Source organism: Zalophus californianus, chromosome 2, assembly GCF_009762305.2.
Source record: "Zalophus californianus isolate mZalCal1 chromosome 2, mZalCal1.pri.v2, whole genome shotgun sequence".
Taxonomy (NCBI): domain Eukaryota; kingdom Metazoa; phylum Chordata; class Mammalia; order Carnivora; family Otariidae; genus Zalophus; species Zalophus californianus.
The window spans coordinates 6,786,976-6,802,915 of NC_045596.1; the positions used below are offsets into that span (position 1 = coordinate 6,786,976).

At 51.7% G+C, this 15,940-nt stretch overlaps 1 protein-coding gene across 3 annotated transcripts in view; it reads right to left on the reverse strand.

The window, feature by feature from the left end:
• The window catches only part of SLC2A9 (solute carrier family 2 member 9), a 231,573-nt gene that overhangs the window by 189,170 nt on the left and 26,463 nt on the right, over positions 1–15,940 (reverse strand). The window contains exons 2-4 of one of the 3 annotated variants that reach the window (XM_027598278.2): positions 9,867–9,967; positions 4,964–5,137; positions 2,397–2,495 (exon numbers count right to left, since the gene is read on the reverse strand). In XM_027598278.2, the coding sequence (XP_027454079.1) occupies positions 2,397–2,495; positions 4,964–5,137; positions 9,867–9,929 (336 nt within the window). In that variant the 5' untranslated portion in view covers positions 9,930–9,967. The remainder of the gene's footprint in view (positions 1–2,396; positions 2,496–4,963; positions 5,138–9,866; positions 9,968–15,940) is intronic. The other 2 variants (XM_027598276.2, XM_027598277.2) reach the window with 2 other exon arrangements.

Here is a 15,940-nt window from a genome sequence, read left to right on the forward strand (position 1 = left end):
GGTGCAGGAGGTTGATAGTGGGGGAAGTGGTGCGCCGGAGGGACAGGGATACGGGGGGGTTCTCTGTACTTTCCGCTCAGTTTTACTGTGAACTGCCTTAAAACTGCTCTAAGAAATAAAGTCTATTAATTAAAAAAAGATTTAAATGGAAAAACGACAGAATTCCTCCTTCTTCCTGTTCCCACAGTTGTGGCATGAACTTATATTTTTCCTCGTACATCACTGGATTCAAGGTTCAAGTTTCACAGGGCTTTTTGCTCTAAAAACCATGAGCGCGAAGGTTCTCTACCCTCTAGTGGAGTTTCTGCTGAACCGTCAAGATAAAGCAAGAGTGTCAGCTTCCAATCTTCTTTTAAAGACAAGTATGGACAACTCAGATCCCCATGTCAGGATGATGTCACAATGACAAAGTCAAAGCCACTGCAGGAGTTCGGGGAGGCCATCTCAGCCCCTGGCTTTCAAATTGGTCTTAGCATCAGAATCCAGTTTTCAAATGAACTTACATAGAACCCTCCAAATATACAAGAGTTAATAGAGTAAAAAAAAAAAAAAAAAAATCAGAACTGTCCTGGCACCTGATTCTAACACGTTTCATTTCCTAACACAGTCATTATTCCTTCCGGCTCATCAACTGAGAAATACGATAGACGCCCCTCCTATATTATTGTCCAAATAGCTGGTGACAATGCCGAACAGGACAGGGCTCAGTAGCATGACTCGGAAACTTCCCTTTCCTTTCGCGTATACAGACACATTGGCAAAATGTAATGATGTAATTAGTTTGGACATTATGTTAGAAAATGCATAGAAAATGCATAGAAATGTAAGATTGCTTAGAAAAGTAAGGGAACAGAATAATGAACATCTACATCTAGATTTCAGGGTTGTAATTATTTTTCTGTATTTCTGTTGCATATATAGGCACTGATTTTTGGGGGCTCCTGATTTGGACAAACCAGCTATAAAAGACATTGTGGGACTGTTGAAGGACATCTGAATTTTAAAAAGGCACCTCTGCAAAGTCCAGGACTCCTGGGAACACTTTAAGACCCAATGGTCCAGCCTCCCTTGCATTTTGCACATGGGGATTCTGGGCCCCAAACAAGGAAGAGCCCCAAAAGCCTCCAGGAGGCTGGCTTCTGCCTGCCCCTTTAGCTCCTACCCTAGGCTCCCTAAAAGGCATTCTGTGCTCCAACCGCATCACACATGCATTCCTGCAAACATTTCACAGATCTCAAGCCTCTGTGCCTTTGCTCTACCTTTAAAACAAAGCTGAGGCATCACCTCCTCCAGGAAGCCTTTCCTCACACCCTTCATCCACCCTACGTCCAAGGGTGGAGGTAGGTCAAGCAGAAGCCAGCACCCCCAGGAGTGGGTGGCACACAGACCTAATAGTCTAGGTCGGCAGAACCAAACCAAACCTGCAAACTAGCAGGGAGGTGTGAGGGCGGCCTGGGGAACTGCACCTGTAAAAGGAAATTCCAAAAGGGAAGTAAGTATTGCTAAGAGAGTCACTCAAAATGGGGTGGGGAGGATACCGAGGAAGCAGACCTATGGGCTTCTGTTTCAATTCTGGGAACACCATGAACTCTTGACTTTTGTCCATTATGACTTGCCAAATGCACATTGATGGCCTCTTGGAAGACCTCCTCTACTGCGAACTGAAATAGAGATAATGTAACACCCGTTAGCTACGGAGCCAATCCTGCATCAGGTGGTCCGTTAAGCGTTGTCAGCACCAATCACGATTCCTTCAAAACAAGTTACCCAACCCTGTGGGTTTTGCCTTCATAAGCCTGCGCTCCCTGTTGCAAACCCGAGCACGATCTCAATCTCGGTTCTCTCTGTGCCTCCCACATCGCAAATCCTAAGACCCCAAATAAACACTTTCGGTTGCTTTACAGCCTCTTCTTGATTGACATACCTACTTGTCTTGATTCCAGATGAAAACAAAGGCCAATGGTGGATCTTAACCAACAGATACCCAAGTGACCTCTAGCTGTGATTAAAAGCCATAAACACAAAAAGAACATCAGGAAAATGTCTATGCATAAGGTCTCTCTGTGCCTCCTCGGGTTCCATGCAAAGGAATAAGCCCCTGAGACGTCTGAAGACCCCTCTCCTTGCCCTGCACTCTCCCAGGACACTCCAGCAAGAACTGAACGCCCCGCGTTGTGACATTGTTTCTGTGTCTCTCCTCTCCCCCCCTCGACGGCAGGGGCTGGTCTCACTCTCTCTATCCCTCTCCTAGACCCGCTGGCAAAGGTCTGGTACAGAACAGGCCTGCAAAGCTTTGCAGAATCGGGTACCATCCCGGCCAGGCGCTAGCCGCCGAAGATTTCCACGTGGCCGCAGCGCCCTCTGCCGGGCGCATCCCGCAGCCGCGGGGCACTCACCTGAGCGGGGGCGTTCACCACCGACAGGTTGTACCCGTAGAGGAAGGAGGAGCCGAAGGCGCCCACGAGAGATGCCACGATGAGCGAGCAGGACCAGTCCTGGGAAAGGAGAGGACAGCACGTCAGATCTGGCCGTCGGGCACAGAGCCAGGGGCCCACAGGGCGTACCTGGGCTGTCCCCTCGTCTGGGGAGGCCGCCCCTGAGATTTCCCAGGACGAGGATAGAAGTTTCTGGAGCCGGCCGGCAGCTGAGTTGCCCATCCAGGTCCACCTGTGCAGGCAGGCGCCCTGGGCGAGTTGGGTCAGCCCCCGGAGCTCAGTTTGCTTCTGACTGCTGCAACAAATCAGTGACTGGCAGACCTAACGTACCTTAGCAGGTGCTTTGCAATCAGCCACATAGTACTATTTCAGTTGAATTTGGCCACTTTCTGAACCACACCGGAGCAAAAAGCAAAGCCAGACACAGCCGCCAGCATCTGGGGCTTACAAGAGGTCTGGGCCAGACATTGCTCAGAGCCCTTTCTGGATATTCTATCCGGGAATCCTTAGATCAGTACTATTTGATCCTGATGTGATTAGGTGAGGAAACGGGCACAGAGGTGTCCGTGCTGCTGTCCGGGGTGGGGGCTGGGGCCCATGCAGTCTTGCGCTGCACCACACTGCCTCTCCGTCTGGGAACGGGTCTCGGGGCCCGAGGCTGCCCCGCTGCACACGTGCTCACATGCGCGCGCGCGCAGCGCCGCACCTGCCGTTCCAGACGCAGCTGTCCAACCGCAGGCCACTGTGAGCCCCTCAGGCCAAAGGCCTACAGAGACATACAGGGCTCAGCCTGGAGAACGAGGCGTCTGCCTCCACGAATCCTGTCCTTCCGCCTCATCCAAGGATGGTCACAATCAGGACAGGGCCCTGGAGCGGAAGCATCTGGGCCCCTTGGCAAAAGCTGACCAGCCCGCAGGAGCTGGAGACGGGACGGGTTGCCATCCTAAGCTGGCCGGGGGAATATGGGCCAGTCTCCAGATGGAGGCGACCCAGGTGCTCTCGGAAGCCGCTTTCTGCTAGCCTGTAACGTGTGTGCACTTTGCAGGCCAGGCCCTCATAAAGCTCCAGGGGTACGGCGGCAAACAAAACAGACAAGGTCCACAGTTCCGGGAACTGAGCCAGTCAAATACTGTTTGGAAGGGAAAGCAGGACCCCAATAGCCAATTCCCTGCTCTGCCCACCTCAGTAGTCTCCTCTAGCACGGGATGCAGTGCTGGACGTTCCGACTACTCAGCTGTGGGCACTGGAGCCAGTTTCTTGACATTTCTGGGTCTCAGCTTGCCCAGCTGGAAAATGGATCTAAGAACCGCACAGCTGTCCAGGTTGTTGAACACTCACCGTGTTGCTGGGTGAGGATGTTTAGAATGTTGCATGCACACAGGAAGGGTCCAGAAAGCCTGTTTACTCTTTTCTGCTTTCCCTCTGGCCCAGCCATACAGAATGGCTGTTGCCCAGGTCAGGTGCCAGGGTCTCCCTTGGCTTGGCCCATGCAGCTACGTACGCCCAGAATTCTCCCTTCTAGAGACTTGTGTATCCAAGACCCATGACCAGTGTCCTCTCCTCTGAAAGCTCCATCTCCTCATGTTGACATTTGTCTATGATTCAGCTCTGTCCTACCCCGGCCTCTGCCACTTAGGACTGTAACCTTGGACAAGTTACATAGTTGCTCTGTGACTCAGTGTTCTTATCAGAAAATGCGGATGATAACAGACCCCACCTAACGGGCTGTTATGCTGAGTTAACGCTGTGCCCGCGAGAGTTAGCAACAGAGGCCGGACAGTGGGCAAGGGTCTCACTTTTTGAGGGTGGGGGCTCTTGCTTCCAGGAACCAAGCCTGCTGCAGAGAAGGTAGTCAGGAAATGCTAGTGATCAGAGGGAGGTGAGAAAGGGGGTTTATAAGCCACCAGGATGGACATGGCCAGATGTGGGGCCAGAATCTCTTCCTGCAGTAAGAGGGGCCTGAACTGCATGGGATTCATCAATGGAACAGAAATGCACTTTGGACAAAATGCCCGTTCTCCATAGTCCCTTGTCCGCTGGGTCTTGGCTCAGATGTCACTCCTCCCGACGCCCTGGGCTGTCCCAGGCGGCCTTCTGTCCCTGGGCCCCCTTGCTTCCAGCCCTGGTCACTGTCCCCTTGTCTGCACCCATCAGAGGATAGAGAAGGGCAGGTGGGAGTCTCTCCCTGGAGCCCGGGCCCCCACTTGGCCAGCCGATGCCCACCCCCTCTCATCACCTGCCCCAGGGACAGAGGGTACCAGCTGTGGGGGCGGGGAAGGAAGAGGGGACGCTACCCAGCAGGTGCGAGGCCTCATTTCCTGAGCACAGCCACGTTGCCAGAGGAAACTGCAGCTCCAGAGCGGGAGCTGCATGGCCAAGGTCATGGGGACCAGGATGCCTGCACTCAAGGCAGGCTTCTCTGACCCAGGGCCCCAGGCCTTCCAGGCCGTAGAGGGAGTTAGGCACAGCCACCCACGCTGGGCCTCTGAGCCCCGTGGCAGGGTCCAGAGGCCAGTTTCTATGTTTACCTTTCTGGTCCTCCTGCCCGGTGTCCCTCTCCGGGAGCGGCCACGCTCGGCAGCTCCTGCGCGAGCCCAGGCCCGGGAGTCCATGCTCCTCCGGCCCCGGGCTGTGCCAGGGCATCTCTGAGCAGGAGGCAGAGTCCACGAGGGGGCGGGGGCCCGGCAGGAAATGCGGCAGTTCTGTCTTGTCTGAACAGGAAACGGGCACCGTGGGCTTCCCCCCCCCCCACCCCCGTTCCCCGTCATAGCAGCAACCCAGCAGTCCTGGAAGGGCAACTTGCCTTCTCAGGAATCACCACCCAGGGCAGGGATTTTTCCTTTGGCACCTTTGATTTTCCCTCCCAACCGCGTGCAGCCAGGGAGCACCGGGCATGAAGCCAGGGTGCCTCCCAAAGGATCGGGACAGAAGGAACGTCACTGGTGGCAGGGGAAGCCTGCTGGCGTCCCAACCCTGCCTCTCTAACTGTGTCCTTAGCCAAGCCACTTTGCTTCTCTGAGCTACGGTATTTATGAGGGCAAAACGGATCCCTCCCGGACTGTCCATCCGTTAGTTATTCTGAGGCTCAACTAGAAAACACATAGCTTCGAGCAGCATGTTGGACGTGGGCATGACTGCCCTGCAGCTCTCCAACAAATGAGGAGGCTCTGCATTTGGAAGAAAAAGGATCTGCCCCTCTTTTGGTCATTACTCTGTCCTGCTCACTCGGTGTTGGCTCAGGGAAGATCTCTTCCTTGCCCAACCCCGGGCTGGCTCAGGGAACGCATGAAGGGGGCAAGACCCCTCCATGCATACTTAATGTCATGAGAGTTGATTCACCACGTGGCCAGTTGGCCCCAGATGTCAGAGAAGTACCTTTAATCATGACAGGTTTAGGACAGCCTGCCTCAGCCATTTGCTCCCAGACGCAGAAGGCAGGTACCGAGGCCAGGGGGCGAAGGTATGTTTGGGGAATGCAGAACCCAGAGGAGGCTAGGGAGGTATCAAGTCCACCAAAAGAGACAAGGAGCAAGCAAACTAGGTTCAGTGGATCACAGACAATGAACCTGGGGCTGGATCATGGAAGACTCTCTGGAAGAGGTGATTCCTGAGTAAGCCCGGGGTGGGGGGGGACAGGGAGGGATATGCAGGCAGAGAAGGGGCGTGGGGTGGGAGATCATGAGCCCAAACCACGGGCATAGATGCTCTGGGGTATGTGGGAAAGCAGAATAATTGAGCATGGCTGGGGCCTGAGGTATGGGAAGGGGCGTGGGAGGGGACTGGACAGCTGCCTCCCAGGGTCTTGGGGACACACACTGTGCCGTCCTGATGGGGACTTTATGTTCATCCTCCTCTCCCCCTCCCCCTCCCCCTCCTTAGCTCAGGCCCTTCTGTATATTCTCCCTGGCTCCTTATCGCTAACAGGGGGTCTCACCTGATTTCGCTAGAACTCAGACTGAGGCAGGTGATCTACCCCCCCCACCCGCCATTTAAAATCGTTCCGTGCTGTCCCATTGGAGTTGAAAACTCAGTAGGCCCCAGGACCCAGGACAAATATGCAACTACATTTGGGTGTGAAGTGGGGAGTGGGGGCGGGGACACCCCCGCGCTGTGAAGGCTTCCCAAGTCAGCAAGCATTAAAGGCCCTGCCCGCCGAGCACAGCATGTCCACAAGCCAGCAGCGGGCTCCGAGTGTGGCCTTGAGCCCCTGTCAGAGCTGTCCCTGCACACCTCTCCTGCCTCAGCCTCCCTGATCCAACAACCTGCTGAATCTGAGCTCCAAGGCCAGAAGCCGGAGGGGATGCAGACCCTAGGGATGGCGGGAGACCAGCCGCCAGCAGCCTGCCTGGCCCGGGTCCGGCCCTGTACCAGGTGCTGCCCCAGACCCTAAGACTGGACATGCGCAGACTTCACTTTTCCTTTAGGTCCCGCAGCCTGGAGGCGGTGCTTGGCCTGAAGAGTTCCTCTTATTGGTGGAGGTGGCTGCCCATAACTCCTCTCCCCCCACCCCCACCCCCGGCCTGCCAACGGCGAAGGAACCCAGAGGAGAGCAGTGTCTTGCCCGAAGTCGCTCACCTGAGAGTAGACCCCGCTCAAGTTCCAGGCCAGTGCTCCAGCTATTTGGAGAGTGGCCTTCACGTTAACTGCACTGCCTTCCTTTGAATTTGAGCTTTTCAGGGTGACAAAATGGACAGCTCTACTTTCTGGGAATCCTTGGTGGAGGTGACACGAGCTGTCCCTTCCCGTTCCACGGCTTAAAACCCAGACACGGGTGGCGCACTGTCTGGGTTTGAGCCTCCGCTCAGCCAGTTAGGACCTGTGAGCCCTGGTGCAAGTCCCTCGGCCTCTCTGTGGCACAGGGTCCTTGTCTGTAACATGGGCATGATGGGGCCACCGCCTCATAGACATGTGGAAGATTCTGTGAGTTTATACTCGAAAAGCACGTCGAACCGTGGAAGCTAAAACATCAGCCAGCATACAGCAAGCATACAATAAATACTCACTAGTATGTTTTAAATCACCTTGTCCCCAGATAATGTGCTATATCTGGACCCAAATGCTCTCACCCTTTTCTAAATAAGTACCATCCTGTGTACTCTGCGTAGAAAGATCTGGGCCCCTCTAGGGAATTAGTGTCCTCCGCAGTAAAAGGGGAGGTCTGGAGCCAGGTTAATGTCATGGGACAATTGCTAAGGCCTGTGCCAGTGCTCAAGTTTGGTCTCTCGGTGATGAACATGATACGTTGCACTTCCCTGGACCAGACAGCAGGTAACTGGGACTACCCATCACCCAAGCACCCTCCTCCTGCATCTCCTGGGTCACATCTACACTGCTTTGCCCTTGGCCAAATGTGTTCACGCCCATGATATCACCAGTCCTCCGGCAGGCATCCGAGGAACTGCTAGGCCAACGTGACAGGGAAGAAGTGGAGTTTGCTTGGCCTGTGGCGCCGCGCTCTCCGGCAGACCCTGAGAAAGTTAACTCTATCAAGGATGTGGCCGTTAGACAAATGTTCCCAGATGTGCTGAGGCTGAGCCACAATCACCCTCTTCTGACACTGACTCCTGTATGCACACACCCACCCACCATTATTTATCGAGTACCTACCCCTGCCAGGTTCTCCTGGCCCGTGCTCAGGCTTGCCCTCTGGCTACCCATAACTGCTCATCGGTCGGCACTCCGCCCTCTCACCAGCTCCCCCCAAAGCTCCGCCGGGCCTCTCTCTGCCCCTCTGTGCTCTGTGGGCCACTCACAACTGCCCTGACTGTGATCATCCTTACTTACAAGTGTCTTTCCCCATGTGTGCCTTTCCCTCTGGACGGGAGCTCACCAAGGGCCGGGGCTGCGTGTGTCTGTTATGCCGTGAACTGTTTCCCCCTCCCCAGATTCATCTGGGGAAGTGTTAACCCCCAGCACCTCAGAAGGTGACTGTATTGGGGTACAGAGTCTTTAAAGAAGAGAGTGGGGTAAAATGAGATCACTAGGGTAGACCCCAATCCGATATGACCAGTGTCTTTATAAGAAGAGCATGGGACACAGACACATATAAAAGAAAGTCCACGTGAGGACGTGGGGAGAGGACAGCCGTCTACACGCCAAGGACAGAAGCCTCGGAAGGAACCAACCCTGCTGACATCCTTGATCTCAGACTCCAGCCTCCAGGACCGTGAGAAAGTAGATCTCTGTTGTTTAAGCCCCCCAGCTTGTGATGCTTTGTCGCGGTGGCCTGAGCAGGCTAATCCAGCGTCCTGAGCCTCTTTGGATTCCCAGTGTTTCCTTCCTACCTCACTCAGGGAAGGGGCCAGGTCGATACTTCTGGAACTCAAACTGATGGTGTCCTGAAGCTAGAAAGTCAGCTCGGACAAGATGAAAATTTTCTACCAGGAAAGGAAAAAAAAGGGGGGGGGAGTTTTTTATTGAATATCATTTAAGCAGAATGATTGAGATGACAATATCACTTCCTTCGTGACACCAAATACCTAGACAGCAGAGCCTTGACTCTACCTCATAGGAGTGTGTCCTTGGAGGGAATGACTGTTTATTTAACGTGACTCTGCCACATCCCTGGATGACCCGAGGAGGTGGCTGGACCCTCCTTAAACCTCTGTTTCACACCTCTGGGTGGGGACAATCACTCATAGCCTGCCAGTTCCACAATTCCCTGGAGGTTTGATAAATACACTTGTGTTGATCTTTGTCCGGCTAAATAACGTTTATTAAAAATATGGACAGATTTTCTTCTGAGTCCTGGTTGCTTCTGCTGCCATCACAGGAGATGAGGCACAAAGGGACCAGGGTTCGAGACCACTCCCCCCGAAACTAGCTACGTAGCCTTGGACAAGTGGCTTCATCCCTGTCTGAGCCGCAGTTCCTCGCCTGCAAAATGAGGGTGGTGATGTCTTCACTGTGGTATGGCCAAGAGAACCGAAGGAGAGACCCGGGTAAAGGCCCCACACAGAGCAGGTGCTGTCTGGCTTTGGTTTTTGAGTCTGGTTTAAAAGAAGGTGCAAGGATCCCTGAGGAGTGAGGGCCTCTCTGGCGCAGGTGGACTGGGCCTTGTGGTGGGGTAGGGGATGGGTTTCAGCGTATCCTCAAGGACAGCGACATCCTCACTCTCACACAGCAGTGTGTCCCCTCATTGCAAAATGACCTTTGGAGTGGAGACCCCCCCCCCCCGCCAGGTCCTAAAGACCACCAGCAGATGAAAGAGTCATCATCAACCAGAGTACAATACGATCAGTGGCCTATGCCTCATAGCACATGCTTTCCCGTTCACCCGGCAACTTGCCGCACACCGTTGCTTCTAGCCCCTGCTCTCTCTTCTCCACCTGACCTCGCCTCCATCTACATCTCCTCGGGAGCAGCAAGGGGGCCGGGAGGGAGTGCCCCAGCGCCACCAGAACAGGGAGAGATAAGGAAACCAGGACTGACCAATTTCTTTCCCGCCAAATCACTTTCTTTGGAATCTGCTGAGTCCTTTTCACTGCACTTCATGGTTTATTTTTCAAATTTTGGACTGGGTTTCCTTGTTCCTGAAAAAGAGAAAAAAAAGGAAGAAGTCATTAGATACTTGCTGTCCCGATGGGTAATTAGGGAAGGTGGCCCCAAAATGGGGGGGGTTGCCTGGTGAGGACATGAGGACCGTGGTGCCCAGCCCCCCTGGGGACCCATGCATCTCCATGCTCCTCTCTGGCCTCATGTCTCCATCTGCAGGATGCGGGACGGTGGGGCTGGATGACTTCTGCGTTTCCCACACTTGCTGTGTTGCTTATTAAATACAGGCCCCCTCCCCAAAACATTCTCATTCAGATGGTCATTCTTATGGCAGGGAAGATCTTGGAAACACCAAAATTTCTGCCCCCAAGATGTGAAAATAAAAGCGGTGTAAATTAAAACCAAGTGCCAATCTTCCCTGTCAAATCGGAACCAGTCACCAAAATGGTAACCGAAATCACTGGCAGGACAGAAGTAGAAAAATGTGCAGCTTTTCTGGAGTTTGGAAATAAGTTTCCAGAGCCATAAAAATATGTAGGCCCTTTGGCCCAACTACTCCATCTATAAAAAGTTATCAGAAAGCAGTAATAAAGAATGTGCACGAAGATTTCAGCCTGAGATGGTAACAAATGGGTATTCACAATAGAAAAAAAATCTAACAGGAAAGTTTAAATAAGTTGTGGTACATCCATATATGGAAACTCGTGTAGCATTTAAAAACTATGTTAAAGAATATTTAACGTCATGGGAAAATGCTCATAATCTTACTTGACAAACAGAGAAAGATCTATAAAAGAATATCCATTAGCATTAAAAACAGAGGTACTTACTAATAAATCCATGCTATCATATGAGGACTTAAACTATGCCCGTGTGTTTTTCTCATATAAAATAAAGATTTTTTTTAGATGTTGGTACATTAAGTTATTTATTCCACAATTATTCGTTAAGCCCGTAATACCTAGGTAAGAGCAAGACAGACCTTGCCCTGCCCTCATGGAGCTTCCATTCTAGAAGAGCCCGTTTGAGAAGAGCGTACAGAGTGCTCCCGGGGCATGGGGAAGGCAGGAGGACAGAAGGAGCCTGGGCTGCCGAGATGAGCAAAGGACACATCACATATTTATGTGCGGCGAAAATAGACTCCCCGGAAGTGGCAAAACAGAACAGTTTCTACTTGGCTGTGGTATTTTAGTCCATTTCTATCTGGTTGGTTTTCCTCTGCTTTTCCAATTTTTGACACAGACACACACACACACACACACACACACACACACACACACACACACACACACAAACCTCACTTCTATAACTAGAAAAGCAAGTTTTAAAAAATCGCCTTAAATTTAAAAAAACTTTTAAATCAGTCCTTAAGGTGTCAAGTAGCCAAGCAGGCATAAAAAATACAATTCTGGAAGAATATTTAGTTCTGATAGGATGACGGGTTCTGCAATCCAGAAGTCATTTGAGCTGGCCTGACAGGAGTGTTGGTTGGTGAGCTTCTGTGGGCAGCCCTCGAGGGGGACATCTGAGGCCCTCCCCTGAGGGACCCTGCCTGTCTCAGCCCAGCACACACCCCGGGATACTCCAGCCCACTGGACCTCCCTTTTCAGGCCATTCTCATCCTTGTGTTCCTTTGGCTGCCCCTTAGCCTAGAATGCTTTTCCTCCTCCCTGTGCACAGAAGGAAGTGATTCAGTTTTTCCAGATGCAACAGACAGCCACGCAGAGGAGGTGAGCCTGGAAGGTGAGACTCTGTGCCTCACCCTACAGAGACCACCACGGAGCTGACAATGACTTCATCGTCCCCGAGACATCATGTCCCCGGTGAGAAGCTGCCCACAGGCACGACACAAGGCAAGGTGCAGACAGCGTGCACCCCAGGTGGCATGGGGCCATGAGTTCAAACCCCAGCCCTAGAGCTTACTAGTTGTGTGACTTGGGGCAAGTTGCTTAACCTCTCTGTACCTCTGTTTCTTTATATGTTGAGTGAGGAAGAATAACAGGACATATCTCACAGGGCTTTTGTGAAGATCAAATGAGTCCGTGTATATGAAGCACATAATAAATGCTAAATGTTCACCATCATCACCGGACTCCCAGCAAATGGTCTCTGTGGAGCACAGATAAGGCATTCATTTGTCAGGGTCCTCGTGGGATACCATTCTAAGACGGTGTCTGAGAACTGGTTACGCGGAAAAAGGAGGGGGAGCCATTTGGCGTATGAGTAGAGAACCCTCAACTGCCTCAAAATAATTCTCAAAGGTTTAAATAGAACAATGAATAAATAGAACATAGTATAAATAGAAGCTCTGGGCATGAGGTTCTAAAACCCTGTCTTTTCAATCTGCAGTAATCATATAGAAATTGCTGCTGATGCAATCTCACACTCTGCTGGTGTCCACTAGTGTGGCCATGCCACTTCTTAAAAGTTCCAAGTGCGCTCTACCCATTGATGAGCAGCCCGGTCCCCAGCCCCCAGGGTGCCCCCCTGCCTCAGCCCAGCAGCTACAGGGTTAACGCCTACATAGTGATGCACAAGACTCTGCTCCTAGCATCTGATTGCCGCCCCTCCACACCGCCTCGGCTGTACCTGGGGTTAAATATTTAGAAAACCGCCTCTGCTACTGATAATAAAACTTTCACGGGTACCATGTGTCGATAGGCGATGGCCAGCCATGCTGGAAATAAAGTAAGCAAGCCTTGGAGGAGTATCTTTACCCACCCAACCTGTCACAGAGGGTGGATCTGAACCTAGACAGCTTTAGGTCACATCGCTGCTCAAAAGCCTGTGTTGGGTGGAAGGATGGACGGACGGAGGCAAAGAAAAAGCACAGCTGACATCAGTACACCACAGAACGTCAGCATACAGCACAGGTGAACCTGTTCTCCCAAAGCTGGCTCATGCAAGCGGGAGGCCACCTCCCTCGAAATGCCTGCAGGTGCTGCCTTGCGTGCGGTCCAGCCCCTGGCTGACAGCTCTCCATGGGAAATGCCACATACTTCCAACTCCCCCCACGTTTTTGATTGAGTAATACTTGGCTGTGACTTTATTCTTAATTTTCAGGGTGAAGTCTCTGCTGACTTCGGCATGGAGCTAAAGCTAACTCTAAAACAACACATTGAAAAGGAATGTGGAAAATAGAGCAGAGCTGAGAGAGAGAGAGAGAGAAGGAGAGAAAGAAAAAAAGAAATAGAAGGAGAGGGAGGGAGGATGGGGGCAGGCAGAAGATTACTGGATTAGTAGCCAACCGAATGATGGCCTTAGCCATAATCACTCATAATCATTTCATTTTTATGTTAACATTTATCAAACACCATGCTAAGCACTTCGTGTACATTTTCTCTCTTAATCTTCACCAAATTGATTTTCAAATCCCTCACTTTTCAATTCCCTTATTCCAGCTGCTTGGTGAGAGTCTCGTAGGCTCTTGAAATCATCCCTAAAGCTAATCCAAGTCTGTGAGCATAACTCACCTGGCTCCTGGAGCTTCCCTTGCCTGTTACAGTTTAAAGAGCAAAGAGCATATGCTTCCTAGATAACTCAGCTCCCCATATAATCCAATATAAGCCTGGGAAATTGTCAAAGAAAGCAACATTAACGATTAAATGGCACCAGCTGTTACTGTAAACATTCCGTGAAGCCTCTCTCCACGGGCCGAGAGATAAATGATTAACAGCGAACTACCGAGGACTAGCTCAGCTTATCAGAAACGTGCCAGGTGAGGGTCAACAAGTTCTGGACCAGAGTCAAAGGCAGAGGTATTCCCGGCTGATTCCCCAGAGAAGCCACTGCTGATTATGGGACTGACCTTCCTGGGTGTTGGAGGGCTTGTTGCTAGCCTGAGGGTGTGTGGCCAGCACGGGACCAGCCTGCCCAGGTGGCGGTGAGGTTTCGGTGACATGACACACAACAAGCTATAAAGCAGGACACAGATGGGTGCACGTTGATCAGGTCCTAAGCCCAAATGAGCAGGATGAAGGGTTTACGCTTGCTACTCTGTTGTTGTAGGAGTACAATCAGCCCCATGAGAAATACGTGAGAGCCGTCGACTCTGAGATGCTGTACCCATGGCATTGCTCTTGTTATTCTAGGAACACCACAGTGTCCTCCTGACCTGTCCCTCTAGCACGAAAGAGATGCCCACGTGCGAATCCTACTCTGTCTTCAGGACTCTGAGATAAATGGAGGGCTGGAGTGGTGCAGAGATGCGAGGGACAGAGGTGAGGAATCCGAGAGCATGGCAGGGCAGCACGGGGCAAGATCCAAGGTCAGCCAAGGGCACCCACAGCCTCCTCCTGACCAGTTCACAGAGAGAGCCGATGGTGTGGGAAGTGAAAATGGGCTCCTGGGAGTCCCACCCACCATGGAAATGGGACTCTGTGCCTGGTTCGGGCATGTGCTTAGGTCCTGGGAGATAGCACCGTTTGGGGAACCCGGAAAAGCGCATCCAATTCCCTTGGCATCAATTCAGAGCACCCAGGCAACCTGCTCATGGCTAATCCCATTTCCCCAGTTTCCCAAACTTGAGGTTGACAAAAGGGTGGCCTGGAGAGCAGGAAGAACTCACTTGATCCCTGCGAAGCATCTACGACAGGTGTTTTTACCAACCAACCTCCATGTCCGACACAACTTGCACACCAGGAAGATGACATTTCTGTGCCCGGGGTGATTTCAGCTCTGCGTAAGGAAACGCAGACACACCTGGGCAGTGCGCTTGCTCCCCCAGGCTTTTCAAAGCTTCCGCAATTATCCAGCTGGTGCCTAGCCCTTTCTTTCCCCGATCAGTCACCCGACCTCTCTCTTGACATCTTTTTAGCTGCAGCAGATCATTCTCAATGCCAGGATTATTCAACCATTGGTTTAACAGCATCTGGATAGATAGTATAACAGGATGACTAAGAGCCTGGGATCCAGACCTCGAATCCCAGCCTGCCACTCCCCAGCCACGCCACATGGGGCAAGTCACCCGTCTGCAAGGTGGGGATTAGGGAGTGCTCATCGCAGGGTCATGTCATACAGACCAAACGAGATGCTGCTCTTGGAATTGCCTGCTGTGTAGCAAGGGCCCAGTATTGCTATTGTTTTGGGAAGTCTCTTTGTTGATCATTATTTTTCTTCTTGTTTATTCATTTATTCTTTTTCAAGTGTTTATGGAGCACCTACTATGTGGCCAACATAGTGCTAGATACTGAGAAAGCTGCAAAGAAGGGTAAACCTATTACTTCCATTGGGTAATTCACAATCGGGTCAGAAGGATGAGCCATTGGAAGGAACCTGCATTTAGTAAGCACCTACTGTGTGCCAGGCACTGGTTATGCACAGCCTCATTTAATCCTAAGAGCAGCCACTAAGTGTTTGTTAGTTCCATTCTATGGCCAAGCATACTGGGGTTCCGCGGTCATCCCACTTGCCCAAAGCACCACAACTTGTGGATGAGAACTGACGTTTAAGGCAAGACCATCCATTCCACCCCCTGCCCGCCCTCTGTTCACTGCTGCTCTTGGGGGGGGGGGGAGCCTCTCATCAGAGCGAGCCTCGGGACCTTGGTGTCTACACATTTTTCTCATTTTTTTGGCAGTGCAGCATCCAAAAAGACTTCTTACTTTGGAGGGTCTGCCTTATGGGTCTTGTGGGCACATCCCTCTCACCTTCTCAAGGGTCTTCCAGCAATTATCTGTTTCCCTTCAGCATCATCAATTTCTCCTTCTCTACTGGATCTTTCTAGGCTAGATACAAAGGTGTCTTAACATCACCAACTAAAAAACAAAAACTAAATTAAGAAGTGTTGGAGAGGGGGCACCTAGGTGGCTCAGTCAGTTGAGCGCCTGACTTGGTTTCGGCTCAGGTCATGATCTCAGGGTCATGAGATGGAGTCCCGTGTCAGGCTCTGCACTCAGCAGGGAGTCTGCTTCCTCCTTCTCCCTTGCCCTCTGCCCCTCCCCCTCCTCACTCTCTTAAATAAATAAATAAATAAATAAATAAATAAATAAATAAATAAATAAATAAAATCT